Source organism: Pecten maximus, chromosome 1, assembly GCF_902652985.1.
Source record: "Pecten maximus chromosome 1, xPecMax1.1, whole genome shotgun sequence".
Taxonomy (NCBI): domain Eukaryota; kingdom Metazoa; phylum Mollusca; class Bivalvia; order Pectinida; family Pectinidae; genus Pecten; species Pecten maximus.
In genome coordinates, this window is record NC_047015.1 from 39,713,717 (window position 1) to 39,735,302 (window position 21,586).

Consider the following 21,586-nt stretch of genomic DNA (forward strand, 5'->3'; position numbering starts at 1 on the left):
ATGTGAAACGGCCCTTCCTTGTTCCGGTTCACTCCTGATCATGATAGTACTAGAACCCGTCTCCAATTAATCAAATAAATTCACCATTTATGTAACACAAAAAGGCGTGCACACTTTCATAATAGCTGATAGCATTGTTTATTCTTATTCACAGTATCAATACATGTACACGTACCAAAGTTCTAGAAGACAAACTGTTAATACACTACTCTAATGTCTATCATGATTGGAGCCATGGTTTCGTTTTTCTGGAGACACTGTCTTGTCCTCTCGGGCTCTCAATGCCTCTGCCCTATCTCTGCCTTTGGCCTCTCGAACTATAAAACCACTGTCTTTTTTATCCACTCTATCAACTACATGAATTCAATCACTTACTGCCCCGTGTGCCGGGTGCCTTTTATATTAAGATTATGCTACTGTTGCCTAATCATATCGAGATGTTTACTCAAGGTACTTTTTTTTTTTGCAAATACATTTTTTATTTCCCCAGCGGAATTTTGTAAGATGTCCAGGGCTGGGAGCCCTGGCGTCAATTCTCTGACAGCATATAGCCCCACGCAGGGGGTCTCTCTCATTTTGCACTCAACCTTTTGTTTTACTTTCATCATACATCATTCTGACCTCATGTCTGTCTAGTCCATTCACACAATGGTAATTCAAAAAAAAAAGTTTTATTTCGAGATTTTAGTTATCATTATATAAATTCAAAAACGATTGACATAAAAGAGAAATTATAATATGTGCATGTTAAGAGAGCATAGAGTAGATTAAAAATGTTTGTTAATAGTTTGAATGTTCCAGTTTTCTCTATTAACAAGTAAAAAAATATAGAGATTGTCAATGACTTTTGACAAGAGAACTATGACTTATTAAAAGTGCTACTGTATTTAAATGATTTCATATTTTTTTTTAATTAACAGAAAATGCAATTATATCTTATTATTATATTCTTGTATTTTTTCAAAATCAAAATAGTTTCGTTATTACATCTCTCATTAATCAATTTCATAAGTAATACATGTATATAAAGCGAGAAAAAAACTGCACAGGAGAAATAAGAAAGGTAAAGACATATTTACAACAAAGTATACATATACACAAACAGACACACAAACTCATTAAAATATACAGATATACGTCACATCACATAGCAAGACAAAACAATAATTACTCCAGATACTAATGTTATAGTTCTAACCTGTTCGAGGACCGTCTGCCAAACAATGTGAGATAACACAAATGTAACGTCTATCCTACCCAGCGATAACATTGCTCTATTCCGTAACGTGATCATACAGGTTTCTATTGCAAAATTTCCTCTAAAACCAAACAGCCAATTAGTCAATAACAAGCCCATTACTTTGTTACAGTTATAGCATAAAATAATTCTTTTACTTAATATATCTGCTATTATGACTTATGATGGGTTGTTTGTATCAGTATGGTGTAGTATGGGTTAAATCTACGTGCCGCCCTCGAAGTGAATTGGAATGACTCGGGATTATTCCAGTCGTTTGAGTGCATGATTGCAAATTGTCTTTTATAAATACTTTCAATATATGTGATTGGAAATATCATATTATTATATAATGCTAATTTTATCAATAATAAAAGCAAAATTCCTGCATAATTATTTGTTATAGTGGTCATACGAAACTGTGGTGATGGATCATGATGATGAATCCTCCGAGGTGTACCGAATGCATCTGCAGCTGATTTTGGAGCTGTTTCAAACATCATCATGGACATATCTTTTCACGGCAAACGGGCACTCGTGACAGGTGCTGGTAAAGGTAACTTGTTACTTGTTTTACACTTTAAGAAGAGACCCTCGGAATTAGACGTTCTATTTAAAAAAAAAAAAGCAACACGCGCATATGTTCTCTAGTGTAACTCTAGGAACATGGAACAACTGGAACGGTGGTATACATATGTGTCGGTTACACGATGGATGTATGTCAACATGCCAGTTGCTCGCCGGTTACATCATCTGTGATCGTATTTTTGAAAATATATTTGTCGATTACACGATGGATGCATGTTAATAGGCATTTATGCCAAATGCCATTTTTACAAAAATAAAAATAGATTGTTTAACACTAAAACTAATTTACGCCATAGACACGCCATAGGAGTTTTCACACGCCACAGAAAACTGGCAAGCTTATTTTCAAAAGATATAGTTTCTGTCATTGATATAACCATTATACAAATTCTGTTCAGGTTTCATTTTTTAATATATATATATATGCTTAGTAGGGATGTCAAGGTTTAGGAGTTTTCTCGGTTCGGTTCGGTTCTGACATCAGTTTTACTGTCGGTTTTCGGTTATTTCGGTTCGGTGCAGACAACAATGTTATGTATGTATCATTCATGTCTTATTCAAAATCGATCACAAGTAGAATAATTACACAAACTTAATTATGTAAAACAAAAACCATATATCAAAACACATATAGTATATACCATTGTCTACTAGTCCTCTTCGTACGATATTGAGTATAGAGATACCAAAACAAAGAACATGCCACTTATATTAGGTACATCAATGTCCACAACTGTCCCATCTAAAGTTGATTGTTGAATCATATATCTTATTTACATCATGACATCATATCATGCAAATATCTCAGTCTCCTTTGAACAATTTATGTGTATTTAGTGCATCATTGCACGATTATGTTCTTTCCTTCTTTATATCATGCCCTGTAAACATTTCAGTCTCCATTTTAACTAACTTTCTATTGCTATATTACTTCTTGTTATTATGTATGTATTTTGCACATGCATCATCAGCTCTGACAATCTGACTAGAATCATAAAATGAATATTATTGAATTGGTGTACACTACGGCCTATACCTCATCAATGTTGGCCCATACAATACCATGCCATACCAGCCGTGATCATACATACGCCACTACGAAATCGGGTTACAGGTATAAAACGGTTTCAGCACAAATTAAAACGCCTCATATTGTCGTATGTTTTCATGTTTTTTTTCTGAATTGCGCCCCAAGTGTTGTATCCAGTTTAATTCGCAGCTGCCTATTTCCTGTCTGTTTCCTGGTAATTTTAGATATATACACAGACCTGATTGAAGTCGTAAATCCTGAGAAAAAAAGTGTTTAATTTGTGTTTATATCATTGCGGTTGCACGACTACGTAGTGCGAAGCCAGAAGTGACACATGTTGACATGGTGTCAGTTCCAGAGGAATCTCGGGTTACAATGTACGGAGTCAGAGGCGTGTAGCGATTGAGATATGACATAAATAAGACACGCCTTTGCTGTCACCAAACAACTACAATCGATTGCAAAAAACTATGAACTTAGGCCTACTTATTCAGGACCAAACCGAAATACGGAGCTATTGAACCGCGGTTAAAAACTTATCAATTTCGTGACAAAATATGAAAGTACTTTACACTCAAGTAGAGTCTACGTCATACGTGTGTTTGTTCGCCAGACAAAAATATAAATTTTTACTAAAACCACTGTTCCTTTTATATATCTATTCGACAGGTGTTGGTAAAGTTTTTCATTTCAAAATATGTACTGAATAGGACAATCGCAAAAAGATCAAGAATCAGATAGCATAGTAGTCAGATAATTCTTGTGGAACAGGTGCTCATGCGCAGATGAAGGAATTAATACGTGTCTTCAAGCCAGAAGAATAACACAGCCGCAACAACAATTTGATTGGCAACTAACTGTTTTAGAAATGATTCGACAATCACAGATATAAATGAACTATGATGTAACACTCCTCGCTGCTCACAGTTACGTATTTGCATTATTTTGCGTTGAGTAACCATTTCGTAAATGATGTCGTAGGCATTTTTACACACATTCCATGGAGCATTGTAGATGGCGCGATGGAAAACTTTTATAAAAATTACATTTGCTTGCAAGTATGTGAGAAAAATAACAACGCATGGGTCTGTCCCGCGAAAAAGTATATCCCAACCCTCGTGTAAGAGTTTGTCGGGCCAGCACTCGGCAAGTCACATTCTTGCTTGCCAAACTCTTACACTCAGGTTGAGATATCCCTGTCCGCGGAACATACCCATGTTAGATGCTATTGATCTATAAGATCTAACTGTATTTTGCATAATCAAGACCAGCAGCCTAAACGTAAGGAACAGCATCATCTACAAGGAGCAGCAAGATCTCATTAAGTAATGTGAACTAGAATCGATCAAAATAGCAACATCCAACATCAGGACAGGCACATGTCTAGTTTCGAAATGCCACAAATAAATAGATAAATAAAGACCCACAGGAACTTGAAAAACATCCAAACAAGGCATCATAATAACAGGAAGCTTCAATTGGCCGGACACAAACTGGGAAAACTTAACATCAAAGCAGGGTAGAGAGACGCAAATACAACAGCGGCTAATAGGCATATTATCAGGCATCAGATGCTGGCCTAACACGAATTCACAACCTACCCGTGAGAGAATAAAACAAGCTGTACGAAAGTACAGTCAGCACTAAATCAGTCGAGACGCGTTTAAAACAGCACTCGGCAAATGCCAATAATCAAAGCCAGTAAGAGCAGACCTTTGAACTTTAAAGGAATTATAGTCAGATCATTGTTTGTCATTTGTTGCATTCTATGATATGTTAACCATTTACAGTAAAAAACAACATGTAAGTGTATTTTTCGCAATTTATATATAAAACAGGTATTGGACGTGAAATTGCAAAGAAGCTAGTAGAATGTGGAGCAGAAACGTTTGCCCTCAGTAGGACACAGGCAGACCTGGACTCCTTAAAGTCTGAGGTGAAGTAGTCGAGTACACATGTAGTTGTTAAATCACTCAAAATCAGTATTAATATCCTTAAATATCAGTTGTATTCACATCTACCTCTGCAACTAATCAAGTAATGCATTGATTTTAATACTATTGAGATAGCTGTCTCTTATGGAGATTTTCGTAAACTGTCAGTTTTTGGCAAAAAGGGCTCTATTGTATCTGTGCTACTATCTTCCTGCAGGTGCATTTATTTGTATAAGAAAGGAAAATGCAAATAATATAATTGTGAATGGAAAAGTGTTGTACCTGTGTATTCAGCAATGTACAGACTGAGTGAAAATGCTATATTTGTCTTTGACACAGGTACCTAGCATGAACATTGTGCAGGCTAATTTACAAGACTGGGATGGTTCAAGGAAAATTGTTGAACAGCTTGGTCCCATTGATCTTCTTGTCAACAATGCTGGAGTGGCGAGGAATGCTCCATTCCTGGAGGTCAAGAAGGAGCAACTTGATTTGTATGTGATTGTTTACAATATCTATAAATGATTATTCATCTTATTGTTTAGAGATTGAATGCATATTAAGTAAGAATTCATATCCGCCAAATACTATTGTATAATAGTTGATAGGCTATCAATATTTACATGAAATGTATAATTGGAATGCTCCTGTCCATCTGCGACCACCATTTCTGAGAAACGGACCAATCTGTGCTAGTGTAGCTGTGTCCTTTACACTACTATTGCTCTGAATGATATGTGACGGGCCTCCCGTATGTTGTTCAGTGAAGTAGCACCAACTACTACGAAGAGGTCCTGCCTCAAAATGACCATGGCTGTTTCTTTTTATTGTCATCTATATAAGCTGGGTAAATGCTGGTCATGCCAACTTAATAGGTAATCAAATGATCCTAAAAAGATCTTGTAAGTTTTGGTTAAAATGGATTGTGTGGCAATTATAATGATTTTCAGAATGAATCAGCCTATCGAATAAAATGTTTTAAAACAATCACCAGTTCTGTTTAAAGATGCCATAGAAGCGTTCAAAAAAGCAAAAAATAGTTTCACTATTTATCAATTACATGTTTACTGAATAACAATTAATGAACATTAATTAGTGTGTATGGAAATAAGACAAAATAAATATTTGGCAATGATTTTAATAGACAACGACAGGTGTTCTGAAATGTCTGTTTTATAAATACTTTTGGATTGTACAGGCACATTCCTTAGGTTGGTAACTTCTGTTTCTTCTTTCAGTACATTTGACATTAACTTGAAGGCTATAGTAAATGTATCACAGGTAAGTTATTGGTGTTGGAATGAACATTTCTTTTAATAATAGCTCAACTGGTCAAATGGGTAGGGAATAGTGATGGGACGATGAAAGGATATTGTTCATTAAACAATCATTTAACATTAACTGATCTGAAAATCGATGGAATTGATTTCATAATCGCTGAACAGTACATATAATAGTATCAATATATTTCACAATTAATTAGATCAAACTAATTTCACAGTCTATAAGTCATTCACCATAATGATGGTAGCTGTTGCCCAATTTCATTCATAAACAAATTATAAGTAAGTTTAGTATTATCAGAGTTAAACGTACAATAATGATGGCCATCACATTTATGGTGTGTTGGGGTCAATGTCATTAATGATTGCCAACTGAACGTCTATGTACTCGTAAATAAAAGATAAGTGACAGTATATTATATTTGTATGAACAAGTGCAGGTTTACATCTTGAATGATGTTTATAATTTCATTATCAGGTGTGTGTAAAAGGAATGATAGAGAGGGGACAAGGAGGTGCTATTGTCAACATGTCCAGCGTAGCTTCCACAATGGCTTTTCAAGACTATTCAAGCTATGGTGCCTCAAAGGGTGCTGTAGACATGATCACCAAGATCATGTGTCTGGAACTTGGTCCACACAAGGTTAGCGATTTGTATGTCTAATGTTACTGTAGATGACACTCGATCGCTTCCAGTGCATGGTCACTATATATCACTATATGTCAGCGAGTGCACTCTATCATACCCTGGGGGTTGACAATGAAACTGGTTAAACTTAAATGGGAGACAAATAATGATTGATGGGAGAAAAGCTCATCCCTATAGAATTTGGTTTCTCTAACATACATTTCACGAGCGCTAGTTTAGCCTGACAATTGATAAATCATTATTGATTGTTGTTGCTGTCACAGTAGTGAAAGACGTTTCCAAAAAATCCTTAGGATTCGCATCATTATGCATCCATCATGATCAATGTGTTCTTACTTCTTTCTTTTTAAAGCCAAAATATATTTCTATGCTCGCACTACGCATGTTTAACGTGCCAATTTCGTTCCCACTGCGTTCTCCTAGTAAGTACTGCTTGACATGCTGTTTTTTTTTATGTCATTATCTAATTATAATCAATTGCGAATGTCCGTCTTCTTTCAACAAAATGCCAAGGTGCTCACAACAAAGACTAGTTTGTCTTCCCTTCTTTCGTCTCAGTATCGAAAGTGCAGCTTGAGCATCGTGATTAACCTGTTGTCCATAAATCAGAACAAGGTGTAGAGCTCTATGTTGTCATGTTCTACATATACTTGTGATTGGAACAAACGTGATGCAGGAAATGACTTTAATCCAGTGTTTTAAGTACAATTATTATACACGGACAGTATATATGTTTAAACTAAACTACATTAGCACAAATCAATGTACATGTAAGTTAAACATCAATAGCTTTTCGTGTGGAAGTAGATTTGATACTGGCCAAATTGAATACAGATATTATATGATGAAAGATAGCAAGCCTTCCCCTGTTAACTACTTCAAAATGACTATCAATTATTGTGAAGGGTTTATTTAGAATTAGCATATATATCATCCAGAAGCCAGCCCCGGCTACTATCGTCTGCTACCTAAGCTTTTAACGGGCATGGAGTAACTTGTACTTCATTTAAATGAGATATTCAAATTGCTTTAAGAGGAAAATGCCTTTGTACAAAGGAAAAGCAAAGTTTTTATACCGGTACTTTTCACTTGTAGATAAGAGTAAATTCTGTGAATCCGACTAGTGTAAGGACAAGGATGAGTGAGAAAGGATGGGGTGATCCGGCTAAGTCTGGCCCAAAGTTGGCAAGAACTCCATTAAATAAGTTTGCAAGTGAGTTGTATCATTAAGGGATGGCACCTAATTTTGACTGCGTATACGGTAGTTTGCCGGCAGTTGGCAACGAACATTCCCTGTGGTCAAATCCTTATATTCACATCAAACAAATCGTTTAAATACAGTGCGAAGAAAAGAAAACTCATGGTGTGTTGCGACGTTGGTAACTGCGGCAGCCATGGCTACTAAGATAATAAAGTTCCAGTGAAGCTACGTAAAGACACCTGTACTGTTAACAAAATTAAAAGAAACAACTCAACATTTTTGTTAAATACCTTTTACGTTTTTAATTAATTCATTATATTATATTGACAATCCAGAAGTTTCGTCTCAGATTAACTATGTTTGTCAAGCACAGAGTGTATTGACACAGATTTAGTAGTAACCTTTTCAAATGTTGTGTTAGAACTGTACGCTTCAGCCATTTGTTGTTAGCTTACCACCTGGAGAAGTTAAATATGCACCCCTTTCCGCATTATTCAGTTTAGTTTTTGACAAAATACTCACTTGACGTTAACGTTATGTACAGAGAGAACAGGCGAAAACGCTAAAATTGCATTGATCAGTCCTTTTAAAATGGTTCTGTCTAGATGACGTTCCGATAACATCACAAAGAGACGACGTCATGATAATATCACCGATTCCCGCGCTTATTAATCTGCTGAGTCTTTTGTAACTGCGTATAATCTAATTGATTCAAAGTCAGAGTTAACAAAGCTGAAGGAAGGAGAAATGTAAATATATACAAGTAAACTGTTATCTGTAGTATCAAGTTTATGTCAAACACTATAATGTGAGCATAAAAGTAGTGTGGAATGGACACTGAATCTGATATGTGTCTTGTTTTCATTGACAGAGTTAGAAGATGTTGTGAATGCCACTCTGTTCCTGCTGAGTGACAAGAGTGCAATGGTCAATGGTACCTCCATGCTATTGGAAGGAGGACTGTGTTGTAGCTAGAGAACCTGCTATCACACTCATTAATCATGATCTTCAATTATGTTTGAAGTGGATGTCAATCATTTACAACTGTTGTGTAATAATTATTGACAATTTGAAATTAATAATTGATTAAAGTTTGATATATAAAAATGAGTCTAAGATGGTAAATCGTGACGGAATCGTGTCATATTACATAAATATATATTATTATACATATTTATCATTTCATTACTATATGTTAAGGGTAATATTCATTCCTATTTCATTTGTTTGTTCTTAACCTCTATGGAGTCTTCAAAATCCAAGGTCTCCGTTATACATCTTCTCTGCGCATCTCTGTAGTTTGGCAAAACCAAAGATACGTCCATTTGATCTGTGCCATGGGTAAAAATAAAACAACCAGAATATCGATAGACTTTCTTTTACCCTAACAGTACAGTGGAAGACTTTCTGAATAGCTAAAAAAGGGAGTTCTATTAAAGTGGCATTGAGGCCCTTAAACACCACTGGCAAAAATGTATTGATACTGAATTGGATTATGTTAAAAAATAGTACAATATGTCCGGCAAAATTCAAATATTTTAATACGAGGTTTACAACTTATCAATCAGCCCTCGTACATCTCTTTTTAAGTTCAGTATAACATACTCTGTAATATTTGGATGCCTGTACGGTAGCACTATGGAATGGATTATATTGTTGATATCTAACATGTTATTCATACTTTGACAAACACTCTTATACACCGATTTTAGCCGCTCGTAGGAAAACATCTTTTGAGTTATGATGTACGCAAGTGTGTTATATGATCAGAGGAGTTTAATAAGAGTTATTGAGTATGGATGACACAACAAGCATCTCAGGTCAAACATTAGAGTGTCAATGGTAAAACTACTAGCAATTTATAATATATGTTTCATATATGATGTAGTCCAAAATAAATTATACATGTCCTACTATCAGATTTGTGATTTTCAGAGCCTGTCAAGAAAATAAATTAATCACCACTTAGTCCAATCTAATGATATTGCGATATTGACACGTGCTTCAATTATGACTGACAGCAACCGTTCTATTTACAATGACTGTTGATATATCATCTACGGTTGTGCCGAGTGTCTGAGATTTATATAATGTTGTAGGGATATAAAAGAATCACATAAAAAGGAGATATGTGATTTTCCCATGGTTTTCGGCCAGATAACAAACGTGTAAAATAGGACAATATGTAAAGGTATGTGTTGTATTGTAAGGTTATATCATTAAATACATTGTGCATTGTAGTGAAAAAGTGTTTTAATGGCATATTATTACCATATATATGGCATTACTATTACACTTGTTGGCAATCAATTTGATTGCACATCTATTTTTGAAAATAAAATTACACAATGTAGTATTTTATATCAATGGCCCTTTATGGGAATTCGATTGCTTTCCCTAAATATATGCAATATTAGTTTCTGTTGGTATTCCTTATGCTTTTAATATCAAAAGTAAGTTGTTCCATATAATATACTTCATTGTTGAAATATTTCTTTCAATTCCACTTAATTGATGAGGGTATATCTATCTGGCTAGGTAACTAAATCAAATGTCTACCGTGATTCACCAACCAACAGGTCATATTTACAAATCATAAGAAACATTACTTCAGTCTATGATATTTTAAATATGATACGATTTAAGGAATTTACACGTATATCATGTTTTACATAATAGAACATGATGGATCGTTCTTTATTTTTATCAGGATTATTAATGACACATCGGAGCTTGTATTGGGATATGTAATATGTACAGAAAGCGCTGTCATTGATAGCTGTTTGTAATTAATGGTGTAAATATCTTGGTACAAAAAATCGTTAGTCAAGCAACGTTTTGACAGTCCGGTGTCGGCCATCGTATTTTTGGCATACAATGTGTACGCAAAAATTTGTTGCACAGAATATCAATTTACATTCCTTTATTTTGTGGCTGATCGCTACGCGGTTCTATATTGACTAATAATTTGCAGTGACAAATTCCAATTAACCTTAATCACACTTGAACGTGTACTTGTGGCAAAGGATCAGTTTCCAAATAGTTTTTATTAATTCCAAGTGATTGATATGAAACAAAGGAATTATCAATAAACAAATTAAAATGGACGTTCAAATACATAAACCATTCAGATCAAGTTCCAGTTAGTGCGAACATCCACGCGCACGATCACTTACTCACTCCATGTTTTATGTCACTGTTCAGTCCATCCACGCCAGTGTATTATCGCAAGGACCCATCAAGGGTCCCTGCAGTAATTATAAGCATTAACTGGTTTGGTTCCGAAGATAAATTGGGGCTCATTGCGAGGTAAGGTACAGTGTAGGTGTAGAATGACACTTAAAGAGAAATTTAGTTATGTACCTACACTATCATGATAATGAAATAGATATGTTAACATAATAGTTGCTGCGCTTACAACCACAGCGTGCCTTATCTGCGACGTTTTTCATGCTAGAGATATTTTGTGTGCAGATGAATATTCGTATAGAGTAATAGTTTTTTGCCACGATCTATGTAGTAATACTGTTTTGGTTTGCCGTTTTCGGTCATCGTAAATAATAAAGATCGCACGAAACGCTTTGGATTTAGTTAATCTTTCTTTTCAAAGCAGTTAAATCTCAACTGTGTCTCTTTAGAAAATATATCTGCCCGAAAGGAAAAACTTTTTGAAAATGCCAGCCCTTTGCATGTATTGATAGATTATTTTCTTGCAAGCTTCATAGCTTTCAGAAAACCACCACTTGTTTTTGTGTCTTTACATTTTTGTTTAAAAAGTGTTTATAGTAAAAGTTTGTGGTTAGAGGTTACCACAAATGGTTTATCTATTCGATGTACATAGAATGTTTTTTATCGACAGCAGGATCAAGCATTGCTAACACATCTGGCTCTATGTGTAGAACTGAGGTAGTCTACCATATGACAAACAATAAACAGGGAGTTTTAAAATATCCTTGTTGAGATTATTAATGTTGACTGAACGATATATTGGTGGGTTATTTATAATTAGTCGCCTTGAGAATATGCTTAACCGTTAACAGTTACTTCGAAAGTCAATTCCAAATCCATGTCTGTGATTTCTCTCTCCTCGGATGAAGGACATATGGAACGGACTGTGCAAATAAAGACTCGATGTATATTTTGGACTGAACAGGATGATTAATAATGGAGTTATTCTTAGAGTAATCGTGTGAACAGAGGTTGCGAAAATGCTGATGAAATTGCATTAAATTTTACATGTATTTTTATATATAATGAATTTTTTTATCAATAGTAAACAAAATACGAATCCCATGTTCTCTAACTGGATATTGAAATTTTGTACTCAATTTGACTAGAAATGATGACTACTATGATCCATTATAGTATACAACACATTGCCTGTGGGTGATGCACAACTACGATTAAAGTTGCATGAAGATGTAATTACTGTATTTATTCACAAGTTATCGCCTAAATAGAGGTTACACAACGAGTGGTTGTTGGATATAGAATCTATTTCACACGAGTAAGTTATTTTGTTTAAAGTTTCAAAAGACACGAGATTCAGCGTCGGATTTGGTCACTGTTGATGCAAAAGTCCAAATCCATTCAGTACGACCAGCTTTAGTTTAAACGGAAAGTTGATGGACGGACGGGCAACGGATGAAGCGCCTTGGCATAAGGTCATCGGTCCTTTGATGGGTCCGTTCCGTGGACAGGGTTATCTGAATTAGAGTGCAACATTCTGGTTGTCCAGTACAAGGTTTGTCGTGTGCTGGCCAGCTAACCTCTTAAAGGAAGTTCGAGATCCCCGTCCATAGAACATGCCAATGTTTGATACGTTTTCTTACATGTTCATCAATAAAGAAAACAAAATCCAGTCGAAATAAAGATATATGTAATTCGTCCATCACAAAACGAAAACCCTATGGTTGAGATGGCGATTCCAATTCCTGACTTCTGACTTCCCGGGAAAAATATAATTCTGTCAAGTCTACAATTCATTATTTTGATGTACTAGCGTACGTGTCAGCTGTTTTTACCCACCCCTGTAAAGACATGAGTCAGTGGGACGATTGGTTTGCCGGTTGACAGTATAATGTGACCGGGTGGCATGTCCTGCTGTCTTCGAAGACATGTGAGACGAACATAAACATACTGCAGCCTCACAAAATACACATGCATACACCTTGTGCATGCATATCGCGCAAAGGGGAGGCCTTGATTAAATTATCTTAGTTGTTGATGAGACATTAAGCAATACTAAGCCAAACCAAACCAAACCAAACCCTAACAATCGCTGGATAACCATTGGAAGTAAGAGAGAGAATAATCGACATTTTCGACAATATTAATATTGACTGTAGGTATTTTACACAAAATAACACAAGGGCATCAACTTTCGACAGACATGGTGGCTCATTGATAAAAACAAAAAAACAATCGCCGAACATATATCCATTTAGAAAGACTCTTAAAATCATATGAAAAAATACCCTGACTTGATTTGTTCACGCATTAACATCTAAACCATATGGAGCATGGGCTGGCCACTAACATGTTTAAAATAAAGAGTGTATTTTCTTTTACTTCCGATAAAGCGGTTAAGTTTTTACCGTACAGCATCAACACAACCAGGATGAAACCATCTTCTACACTCCTCACTTTGCCTATGTAACATGTAAGTCATATTAATGCCTTGTGCACAATTAATAAGATGTCAAAACAGTGTAGAAGTTGCACTATGTATATCATGCATATATTATTGCTCATTATGATATTATAATTGATAAGGTATTGGCCGAAACCAAGGCCTATAACAATTTGGTTTTATGATTTGTAATTAATTTACACTTGTACATGGAATGAAGACTGGTTGATAAATACAATGTATTGATGATTTAATTTAAACACAGCACAATCCAAATTAACTAATGCAGCACACTCATCATTTTGATAACTTTTGAACATTCAGAGTTATTGTTTGTCATGCTTCAATAGCGTGCAATATATCTGGCACAGTTGGGCAACACCAAGGGGAAGGGACTGATGATTGATCTACTTTAAAGAGCATCCAGTCAACCAGCATTCTTAACAGCTTTTTTTTTTTGTATGGCCGGTTAAGATGTCTTTTTATTGGGAATCACTTCACAATGGTTTAGCCAGTCACAAAGCGTGAAAAATATGTTATAACAAAATTATGTTGGTTGGTTATCAAAATTACGTGTTACATATGCAACTAATTCACTCAGAAACAAAACCTGACATTTTTCGTATAAATGCATACAAGTCGTGTACGAAGGAAACATGAGTCCCTGTATTTACGACACACTACAGCTTTAATTTACATCCCTGACCATACCGGTCAACATCAGTACCTGTAAAAATGATATATTACAACTTTAATTTACATCCCTGAACGTTCCAGTCATCATTAGTACCTGTATTGATAATATAATACAACTTTAATTTACATCCCTTAATTATATAATACAACCTTAATTTACATATCCGATTGTACCGGTCAACATCAGTACCTTTATTTATAATATACTACAACTTTAATTTACATCCTTGACCTTATGGGCAACATCAACACTTAATAATATTAAAAACTTTAACTTGCATCCCTGGCCGAACATCAGTACATTCCTGACGGTTCCTGTCAACATCAGTAACTGTATCAATGATATGATACAACATTAAATTACATCCCTGACTGTACCGCTCAACATCAGTAACTGTATCAATGATATCATTGACTGTATCGGTCAACATTAGTTCTTGTATTTATGATATAATACATATTTAGTTTACATCCCTGACCGTACCGGTCAACATCAGTACATGTATTTATGATATACTACAGCTTTAAATTACATCCCTGACTGTACCGGTCAACATCAGTACCTGTATCAACGATATAATACAACTTTGACTTACATCCCTGACTTTACCGGTCAATATCAGAACCCATACCAATATTGATACATAGCGCAGGCTTAAAAGTATAAATTGGTTTGGAGCTATGTATTCTACAACGTTGGATGTCAGTTGTATGTTATTATAAATTATTTGAACAATGATAGTGCTTTATGATACAAGTCGGTCATAATAAGCAATTACCAATGTATCGTCTTAAACTTAATAACCGATTCTTTATCAAAATCTTGATAAAGTTTCCTTGACGATAGACAGTTTCAACCCTACAATATACAAAGATAACAACAACATCAGCGTTTTAATTCGAACGCGCCGCAGTGCAGTTTGGGACTTTCTGTATAGACAGAGACAAGTACAGTCGCGGATGCACGCTGGCAGGTACTGTTGCTGTCGACAGATATAGTTTGCGGTAATTTGGTCATCGTCCGGCGAATCACCTTGACCTATCTTTTCCTGTGTATTCATACACTTACTTCCAAGGTTGGCGGAGGCGAGGTGTTCCGATTGCTGATTTTGGAATCATTTTACACAACATTATATCATGGAAATATTGTTACTTGTTTTACACTTTTAAAATTGCAACTGAGAACAGGAGTCTATCAATAAGTGTAGAAATGTGGAACTAGAACATACATGAATGTATGTAGGCCTACTATACGCCCCTGGTTGAACAACTGAACTTGAACGGTGGTAGCTCCATTCATAAAATTACTCATAAGCTCATACTTTAATTGTGGCCCGACAAGTGGCGGATCAACCCCCAAAAGACTTGTTCTAGGGCACACTAATATATTTATTTTACATATGTTATATAATGTCTCTTATTAACTGACGAACAAACCGACCTGATTATTTATCAGTTGATTGAATTTCTTTGCAGGACTGTTACCATTCGTTGACATCATTTGCCGAGAACTTATCCCTGTTGTTCCTCCAATGTTTGTTGGGTTTCGATTTGAAGCTAATGACAGTTTTCGCAGCAACAACCTTGATTGATAAATCATTCCAAAGGCAAACGACTCTGCTTGAAAATGTTATTCCTACTGTTATTGAGTCGGAACTTTTTTGGAATTGTAAATATGTGTTTCCTCTTATTGCTCTATAAGTCTGTTTGCTATACATTCTCTTTGAGTCTATTTGATAGTTTTTATCAATTACTTTGCGACGATACTCCAGCGTAGGAAGACCCAGTAGTCTCAGACGATTTTCATAGGGTAGGTCTCTGAGGGATGGCACACTTGTTGTGGTCCTTTTCTTGGCATTTTCTATTATGGTTTTATCTTTTGTATCAGACATTGGTCACATATTCCAGTTTTGAATAGATCCGGATCGATGTGGATAAAAGTCCTGTTTTACCCATTATTTTTGCTTTGCTTTAGATGCTGCAGAATTTACTTGGTCAGAAAAAGTTAATCAGATCACAATATTGTTTCGTAGTCCTTGCTTTTTAGCGAGATTTGCAGTTTTCGAGTAGATCTTTGTGTCGTCCGCAGTAATTTGACTAGGCATGATACCACTCCTGGTAAATCGTTCATATAGATGAGAAAACAGTATTGACTCCAGGACACTTCCTTGAGGGACACTGCTTGTTACTGGAACAATGTCACCACTCGAACACTGTTCGTTATTTTGTAAAGTAGGAGACTGAGACATACTTTATCAAATGCTTTGCTGAATTTCCTTTGTGGATTTGTCTGACATTATTACAGATGGTTGTATAATCTCGCTTGTGACCTTTCGGTCTATGGGCGATTTTAAGATCCCGAAACTCATTCCGTATAATCAATGAGATAAAATGAGAGTAATCAATGGTTGCTTAATCCCGTACTTGGATTACATACCAGATTATCGACCATCCCTTCCTCGTTTGTTAAAAAATCTAGGTCTAGGGCGTTGCTTTGTTGACCCTCTCCTTATCTGGCTGGCTCCAAGACTCGTTGTAAAAGTACGCAGTTTTGTATCTTGGATAAGAACTTGTAGGCTGGAGGTTGTATCCAAAGTATATTGTGTTCGATTGTCAATCGATCTGTTTATTGTTCAAATCACTAACTACAATGTAGGAGACTATGTGAAGAACTGTTATGGTTAAATCTGTCCAGTAGCTCCAGGTTTTCTGTTTTGTCCTCCAAGATATTACACACTGGTCCTTGTTCTTTAGGGTTATTGTACGAGATACTTGATCTTCAAGGTCATTTTATTCTTATTTCTTGCCTCAAATAGGTGGTTATTTTCTTTCTGGTATTATCTTTCGTCATACTCACACAGGGGATTCTTGTACAGTTTTTGTGTTAGTTATATATAATATCTTGGTTGTTCCTTTCGATATCATTAACTCTGCTTTGGTTATTTATTCCGTCTTCAATGTGTCGGTAAGAAGAAAAGATCGAAGGAAGATCCAGGAAGAATCTGATATCATATAGCAGAATTCTTGTGAAACAGGCGCATATGAAGCATAGGGCCATGTCACTATCGTATCGTTATAAAAACGTTAGTGTCTTTTACCCCATGACTCATCAACAGTTATTAATCATAGGATAATAATCTGTTATTAGTAATAGGATATACATATTAAGGATTTAGGAACTAGGGAAACATGGATTTTCTTTGTCGACAAGTTATGAGACAGTATCAAGAGTACACAAACCTTGGATAAAGAAACCAGTAATAGATGGAGTTAAACAAAAAAGGAAACTTTGGCAACGAGAACGGAAATGAGTTTGGGAGTATCAGTGAAAAGTTTCACAGGATCGCAAGACCAACCTGAGAACCTTTTGGAAATATGTCGGATCGAAACAAAGAATTAAGGACAGCATACTAAGTCTAGAAACAGATTGAGGTAACTTGGAAGTAGATCAATATGCTAAAGCACAACTTTTGTTGGAACTCCTTCATTAGTACAGTAGTGTTTTACTGTGGAAGGCGACACAAGGGAGACACCACGAGTAGACTCAACATTCATCAACGCTTTCTCAAAAGATTCATTTTAAACCCAATGGAACCGGTTCTAAAAACCAAGACATTTTCTTAAAAAATTAACATTTTAAACAGGCCAAGGGAACAGCGATGGGCACCAAAGTTACACCTACCTATGCAACACATTCAGATACCTAGGAGCATACGGCAGCATGATTATGACAAATCATTAGAGATTTAGGAACTACTTAAATCTCTGGATACATACATATCAATTTCACTATAGCCATATATTGCAATCAAGTAGCATATCTTGATATTCTAGTAAAGAAAATGAGTAAACTTATCAATACGGACAACTATTACAAGCCTACAGATACACATCAATACCTTCATTTTAGTTCATGTCACCCGGGGCACACTAAACGAAGCATACCCTATAACTACACGAAAGTCAGCGCAGAAAAGGTCAGAAATGCCAACTGCGTGAGTTGTATACATACAATGTACTTAACAACAAAATTATCCACGAAAAATCGTCCAAGACGGAATCAAACAAACTTCAGCTTGACAAAAAACCTTGCTTCAAGTGAAAAGGAAAAAACAATGAAAACGCACTAAAGCCACTCGTAACTGTATGTAACTCTGGTAAATAGCCGCAATATACCGCTCGCCTAGAGATCTTCTCATTAGCTCGATCGGTCGAGCATAGATTAGTAAGAGGTCCCGGGATAGACCACTAGCGGTGACAGTGACTTAAATTCAATTAATCATGCGCTCTGTTATATGTTTTCCAAATCCTGCATTCATAGAAGATGGTTTGTTTGTTTGTTTTTGTTTAACGTCCTATTAACAGCCAGGGTCATTTAAGGACGTGCCAGGTTTAGGAGGTGGAGGAAAGCCGGAGTACCCGGAGAAAAACCACCGGCCTACGATCAGTACCTGGCAACTGCCCCACGTTCAAACTCGCAACCCAGAGGTGGAGGGCTAGTGATAAAGTGTCGGGACACCTTAACCACTCGGCCACCGCGGCCCCTCATAGAAGATGGTAAAACATACTATTTAAAAGGGATATCGTTTACAATCAATTTTCTATGACGTGTAATACACTTAATGTGTATGTTAATGTAATGTCGTGTGCATGCTGTAAGGAGTACAATATAGGGGAAATTGGAGACCAATTCAGAGGCAGGGTCCTTTATTTAGACACAAGTAATTTTGTCCTAGAAAACTCTGTCAAAACTGCGGGATGTAATGACAATGTCGGGTGGCAATCAGTATGATTAGAATATCATATTCCTAAAGTGCTATGTTTAAATTTAACGAAAATTGAATAAACATATAAGTAATTCTAATGTATATAGAAAAGCCTAGATTGGATATTAAAAATCAATTGAAAGGGTAGTCGAAAAGTCTTATTTTAGGTCACGATATCCGGTTGACTCATCCAAAAAATATTGATTTCATTGCTACCCATTGTCCCCAGTTTTAACCGAGTTTTTGGGGATGAAATATATCATGATTTGAACTTTGAAGGAATCATAGATTAATAATGTCTTTTGCTGTTACATGTTGACCTTCGATTACCTTTATGGTGGCCGAGTGGTTAAGGTGTCCCGACACTTTATCACTAGCCCGCCACATCTGGGTTGCGAGTTCGAAACCTACGTGTGGCAGTTGCCAGGTACTGACCGTAGGCCGGTTATCATTTATATCTAATCTAAACAGGTATTGGGCGTGAAATTGCAAAGAAGCTGGTGGAGTTGGACTCCTTAAAGTCTGATAATTTAGTGGTTAACTTTACACAAGAGGATAAAACCTACATTTTTTGTATGTTGGCTACAATTTTGTTGAAGGATTGGTAATTCACGATGGTAGTCGTTTAAGTAAAACTAGAGTGTACAATATAATCAACGCTTTTCACTAAACCTACTGTTTCTGTTCTGAGGGACATGTATGTTAATTAAATTTTCTTACGTTGTATTGTTTGCGTCAAATGAGTAATAATATAGCAAGAATATAATTAATGCTTTCCCAAAGTTTTAGACAGCTTTGAAAAAACAAAATGCCTTCCATGACATCATATCCGTAAATACCTTAATCGCCATAACTCATTAATGGCTTAATGTAATTAATTCATCCTTTGTTAAGTTTTCAAGAAGAAAAAATAAATAATCTTTTTAAGGAAACTTTTTTTTGTCAAACATAAACTTCCGGTTATCGGCATGGGTAAAGGTTCGAATGTGTAATTTTGTGAAATAGACTTCAACAAACATCTTCTCAATAACCAAGTGACCCAAGGGTTTATGGTCACAGAGGTAAACTACGGAACGACGCGGAAATATCCAGCTGTCGTAATTAAATTAAAGACAGACTCTGTATGTGCTAACTACATGTTTATTGCTATATGGCTATGGTGCCTACTGATACAGATACAAAACACAGTGTCGGTATACACCTGTGTAATAATCATGATCGGGGCCTAGACAGATAAGCCGTGACACGAGTAAAATTAATTAAAATACAGGCCTGTCTCACTCGGACCTTAATTATTACTGTCGTAATGGATAATGGACTGGACGTTACACCAGCGTAATATTTTATTCTATTTATCTGTCACCCAAATTGTATTCATATCGACTGTATACTACCATTTGGTAACAGTTCAATGCTTAAATAATTAATTTTTCTTTGTTTTCATGGTAAATACTCAAATGTGTTTGGTCGAAAAATTCTTTTCATTCTTCTATGAAAGAAATTCCGAGAATGGCGCGAAAAATGTGACGTCACAATACGACAATTGACGTTGCGTAATGATTTGAGAAAAAGAATCCCATTTAAAACCAGTAAAATTGTACATAAAACATGTTTTAAATTAGAAAATCATTTTCAAAAATTAATTATAAGCGTTGATGTCAATTATTTTTTAGTTTCATCGGGGTATGAAACAAATTTTGTTTGCAAACTTCTGTAAGAATCCACTACGCGGATTTATAGTTTGCAAACAAAATTTGTTTCATTTAAGCATTGAACGGCTTTCAGTTGGCATTCATAGTCAATATAAATGCCAACTGGACAGAGGCAAATTCCATGAAGCGCGCAAGCGCTTCATGTTGAATTTGCCTCTGTCCAGTTGGAATTCATATTGACCATGAATTCCAACTGAAAGCCGTTCAATTCTTATATTTACCATCTGCGATTTTTTATTTGTCATGCGATTTTTGTTTTGAAATTTTCAAATTCAAATTTCCCGCGCTTACCAGTAGCAGAGATCACTTCCTGTTGGCAGTTCATAGGCTGGTGAACTCGCAACTGAATTGGTAGGGTTATATAGTGGTAGTGCCATACAATGGTAAATATACCCCGATGAAACTAAAAAAATGACATCAATGCTTAAATAATTTCACTGAGCGTCTACAGTTTTTGTATTTACTGGTAGATAAAATATTATTGACTGTATATTACATTTTTATAAACAAATACAGTTTTACATCTTTAATTAATTAGAATGATGTTGATAATTTCATTACCAGGTGTGTGTTAAAGGAATGATAGTGAGGAAACAAGGAGGTGTTATTGTCAACATGTCCAGCGTAGCTTCCAAAATAGCTTTACAAGACCATTCAACCTATGGGGCCTCAAAGGGTGGTGTTGACATGCTCACCTAGGCCATGTGTCTGTGTCTGGAATGTGTCTGTGTCCACACAAGGTTAGTAAATATGTGTTTCTAAACTTACTATCGTTGTCACTCAATCATCTCTCATGCGTGATCACTAGGTCAGTGTGCACAATTTGTCATTCCCTAAGAGGTTGACAAAGATACTGTT

The 21,586-nt window shown here is 35.7% G+C and overlaps 1 protein-coding gene across 1 annotated transcript; it reads left to right on the forward strand.

Annotated features, from left to right (window-relative positions):
* The first annotated feature begins 1,667 nt into the window (after positions 1 to 1,667).
* On the forward strand, positions 1,668 to 8,906 carry LOC117342719 (L-xylulose reductase-like). Its single transcript, XM_033904978.1, has 7 exons — positions 1,668 to 1,793; positions 4,694 to 4,791; positions 5,129 to 5,283; positions 6,028 to 6,070; positions 6,551 to 6,715; positions 7,817 to 7,934; positions 8,794 to 8,906. Exons 1-7 carry the CDS (start codon positions 1,742 to 1,744, stop codon positions 8,895 to 8,897), a joined length of 735 nt encoding a protein of 244 aa, XP_033760869.1. The 5' UTR covers positions 1,668 to 1,741; the 3' UTR covers positions 8,898 to 8,906.
* Positions 8,907 to 21,586: the final 12,680 nt, after the last annotated feature.